The sequence below is a fragment of the Mandrillus leucophaeus genome, unplaced genomic scaffold (genome assembly GCF_000951045.1).
Source record: "Mandrillus leucophaeus isolate KB7577 unplaced genomic scaffold, Mleu.le_1.0 Scaffold831, whole genome shotgun sequence".
Classification (NCBI taxonomy): domain Eukaryota; kingdom Metazoa; phylum Chordata; class Mammalia; order Primates; family Cercopithecidae; genus Mandrillus; species Mandrillus leucophaeus.
Window position 1 is genome coordinate 298,880 of NW_012109042.1, and position 4,752 is coordinate 303,631.

The window sequence follows — 4,752 nt, forward strand, 5'->3', positions numbered from 1 at the left end:
AAAAAAAAAAAAAGGTAAAGCAGAGGTAATGTAGATAGGTATAAATTAGCTAAAGAAAAAAAAAAGAAGGCAGAAAAACAATGGAGGCAAAAACTTGTTTCAAAAATCATTGCTACAAACACTCTAACAAAATAATCCAGTACCTAGTAGTTTTTCTAAAAAAGAAAGTGATCCACTCATCTCGGCCTCCCAAAGTGGTGAGATTACTGACATGAGCCACTGCGCGCCTATCCTACATTACCTCTAATTTTTTATTATTATTATTATTATTATTTTTATTTTTATTTTTTGAGATGGAGTCGTCCTCCATCTCATTTATTTTTTGAGATGGGGTTGTCTCGCTCTGTCGTCCAGGCTGGAGTGCAGTGGTGCGATCTCGGCTCACTGCAAGCTCCACCTCCTGGGCTCACACCATTCTCCTGCCTCAGCCTCCCGAGTAGCTGGGACTACAGGTTCCGGCCACCACGCCTGGCTAATTTTTTTGTATTTTTAGTAGAGACGGGGTTTCACCGTGTTAGCCAGGATGGTCTCATCTCCTGACCTCATGATCCACCTGCCTCGGCCTCTCAAAGTGCTGGGTTTACAGGCGTGAACTACCGCGCCCTTTATATTGGCTAATTGTTGTCGCCACATATGGTTTTGTTTTCTCATGTGGATGGGTAGGTCTTTTCGAATATTTTGAGTTACTTCACTTATATAACAAATATTTATCAAATGCATCCATTATGGCCCATCCTTACATCAAGTATCAAGGAAACAAGGAACAGGATACAGACAACTCTAACCTTTAAGTATGTAACAATCCAGGAGGAGAGAAATAAAAGGCACATAATTATAACCAGTATGTGTATTTTGAGTGCATTGAGAACACGGCTGTGCTTAGAGGTTAGGGAGAGCGTTCTCCCAGTAAGTAGTGTTCATGAGTTGGTCAGGTAAGACTCCAGTTGGAGAAGGACCTGAAAGGGTTGTCAAGCACAGGAAATATTTAACTGCATAAGAAGTTCACTTAAAACATTTCTATTTAATAATGATACTGCTTACAGTTATTTATTTCCTCTCAGGACAGCTTATACTAGGTGTCTTTATATTTTATATTAAATTTGCAAAGATCCCTTTTCCCTTCATGTCTTTCATAAAATGAAATTAACAAATTGAAATATGTTTGCAGGTGTTTGTGAAGAAATGAGGTTCCAGCTGGCAGGTAGAAGTTCACAGGTTATGGGGAGTTAGGACAGCCTCTCTCACCCACAGCAGTCTGGGCTTCGGCACACTGTCATGTTGGACTGCAACACTGAGGACCTGCTGACCCCTTCCCCACTGACCCATCCCAGGACCTTGTAGGTGAATCTTTTGGTAAATGTTTGACCAACTCTCCAGTCTTTCCATGTAGAGCCCAGCATGAAAATCCAAGAGAGCTGCTGGGTGCTCCCTCCCCGTGCCCAAACCTGCTATCTCTGCAGGATCAGGTGTCATGAAGTAAACTCATTTTACATCTGGAAGCCTCTTTCTCTAGGTCTGGCTGCCTCCTAGGCAGCATCGGGGAAGAGTCGCTCTGCCCCATGCCTTACTCCTTTCTCACATTCTGACATTCTGTTTCTCCTGTAAAGGCTAGGTCTTCTATGGCCTGGCTAGGGTGCTTGTGTGAATGAACTTGGGACAGCTTTGGAAAGGGTGGTTCTCCGTGCCTCTCACAGCAGAGAGGGAAAGTGGACACAAAACAAGGAGTTAAATGGGGATGTAAAGGGACTGTTTGCCTAGTGATTTCTGGGCTTGACTGCAAGAAGTCCACAGGGGTTATAGCTCCTGCAAGGCATCAATCCAGCAGTGAGGGGAGTATTAAGGCATTAGAGAAAATGACCAGCACTGTGTGTGGCAGGAACAACAGCCCATAGTCCTACTCCAGAAACGAAACATCCTGGATATCCCCACAATTTTAAATGATAAGGGGCAGATTTATTTTGATTCTGGAGAAACTTTTTGATGGGTTGTGGGGAGGTAAGATTTCTAAACAATCCTAACACTTCTGAAGAGGTGAGACACTCACATTGGTTTTGTGTAAGAGGTGCCATCAAAGCCAGGTCACTCCTGCCTGGGTGATTGCAGAAATGTCCCCCTTTCCCCACAGAACCCCCTTGAAAGACTTCACCAGAAGCTTTTAAACTGGGATGGATTTCATCTCAGCACGAACAGGGGCTTCAGCATTTCCAGCACCCGCCCCCACCTGTTAAGTAATGCCAGGAAGTGTTGGGAATTCCAGCTCCCAATCCAAATTATAATTCCCTCACCCTAATAGGACTCCCAGTTTACTTCTTTGAGGTGTTATGTGACACGTGTCCTCTTCATTATTAGTCTTCCACAGAAAAGTTTCTGGCTTTGGCCAAATGGTCTTTCCCACTCTTTTGTAGTTTAAAGGACTTCTGTTCTTATTAAAGCCCCTTTTCTCCCCCTCACCCCTTGCAGGACTAAAAATTCACAATGAGATTTTCCTTCAGGCATTGCCCCTAAAGCCCACTTGCGGCTCATTCCATCCTCTGAGGATTACCTAGTGGCTCACCGCAACTCAAGGGCTGCGAGGCCAGAGACATCCTGATGGGCAACCCACCTCCCTCTCTTAGGTGTCTTGTGTGTTTGTCAGAGAAAGCACCTTCACTTCTAACCCTCAGGAAAGATTGTTTCCAATCCCAGCTTCACTGCTCAACAGGAATATCACTTTATCAGGTTAATTAATCTCTCCAAAAGTAAGTTTCTTAATTTGCACAATCAGAATGATATTGCTTTCTCCAAAATATCCTAAGAATTAGAAAAATAAAATTCCTAGCCTTTTTGTATGTGTGGCCCATGAACCCATGTGAGTGTGGGCTCCCACATGAAATTTAAATATAAACTTAAAATAAAATAACCTAAAAACCACAGGGTGTAGGGGAGTTGAAGGCAGGTGGGGACAAATGTGGACTCTGGATTCATTGTGAGTTCTAGTCCTAGCGCCTTCTTTTATTAACCTGTATGAGCTATGGAAAGTCCATTACCTACATTATTCCTGTGTTTCCTCCATGGTGCAGAGGCAGTTGGTGCCTGCCTGACAGGCCTGTTGTGAGGATTAGATAAAAGGAGAAAAACACACGTCAGGGCTCATGTACAATGTCTCACTCTTTAAGTGCCCACAAAGCATCTATTAATTTTGATAAAATGTAGAAACTTAAGGGAAGGAAACTATTTTTGGTTTTTATTCCCATAGGATATGATTATGGACAATCTTACTGTTTTGTTTTTTATGCTTTTCTATATTTGTGCCTGTTTTTGAAATAAACATGAGTTACATTTAAAGACAAAACTACAAACTTCACAAATTTAGGAGTAATCATGAGCAGCGATTTTTCCCACCCCATTAGCGGAAATAGTTACATCTGTGTATACTGTAAAATAGAGAATTGTCTCACTCCCAACCATACTGCTTTGTTAAAATGATAACGTACACTTCCAGAAATGATTGTGTCACAAGAATCTTTAATGTTTCCTTTAAAGTTGACTCACGGTGGGGTTGTATATGTGTTTAGTAAAGTGTGCCAAGTGCTCTCACATTGAGACCAGTCCAGTTCAAATTAGTTTACTCCACGAGGATGTTTTCAGTCCCCAGCAAGGTCATGAGGGCCTTGACATTTCTTGGTCAGGCCGGCTTTGCTGGTGAGTTTTTCCAAACTCTGCAGGAGCAGTCTACCCCAACACACACCTCAGTCCCATGTAAAATAATAAGATGGAAACGTTTCAATGTACTTCATCAGTTTAGCACGTCTCTGATACAAAAATCCAAGAAAGGTACCACAAAAGCGAAAGCACCAACCAAGCTTACATATAAACGAACATGCATACATCCTAAATACTACACAATAGTACCCAAATGAATACAACATTGCATTAAAGGTATAAAAGCACTGTACTGAAAACGTAAAAGTTACACGTGAATACTGCACTGTAAATCCTGAACACTCTAACGACCCACCCCCACCCTTCCACAGCCCTGGTGAGGATCAGAAAGCATTCATCTGCCTCCAGACTTGGCTAGTCCTCGGAGACACTGCTGCGAGGGCAGTGGGCAGCGGGATTAGCCTCCCGCAGAGCTCTGGCCTCCTCCAGAGCCTCTCTGTATCGGGAGGGCCAGGCCTGGGGGTCTTTCTTAAAGACCCTGGCCAGGAACTCCATGATTTGCAGCTTGGTGATTTCGCGGCTGGCCCGGGAGCCCCAGAAGAACTCGTACTCGGGCGGCTCCACGTACGGGACGCGCTGGTACTTCAGGTAATTCTGCTGGACGAACTCCTCAGTGATGAGCTTCCGCACGTCCCCGAAGGTGGAGTGCTTCTTCCAGGGCCGCAGCCCCAGGATGCGGAGCACGTTCCAGACCGCGCTCTCCCTGGCGCCGCGGCCCTTCACGTAGATGAGGCTCAGGATCATGAGGAGGAGACCTGTCATGGGCATGCGGTTGCTCAGCGCCACCCTGTCCAGCTCCTCGGGCTCCAGCGCTTTGACCAGCGCAAACTCCATGGTGTGCAAGCTGGTTAGCCTCAGGTGCAGCCCGAACACCCGGGCGAGGATGAGGCTGGTGCGCCGCAGGATGCTCCTGCACCACTTCTTGTAGCTGCCGATGACATCTTTCACCATGTCTGGAAACCAGATGATCATCTTCTTCTGGTCCTTGACCAGCACGTACCACATGAGCTCGTGCGCCTTCTGCACCAGCTGCGCCGGGGCTGGCGGGGC

At 45.3% G+C, this 4,752-nt stretch overlaps 1 protein-coding gene across 1 annotated transcript; it reads right to left on the reverse strand.

Moving 5' to 3' along the window:
• Positions 1–3,484: 3,484 nt before the first annotated feature.
• On the reverse strand, positions 3,485–4,746 carry LOC105530603 (necdin; the record flags this gene model as incomplete). The annotated part of the gene is made up of 1 exon (XM_011968224.1): positions 3,485–4,746. A coding segment is annotated over one exon (690 nt), but the record flags the coding sequence as incomplete, so codon positions are not given.
• Positions 4,747–4,752: the final 6 nt, after the last annotated feature.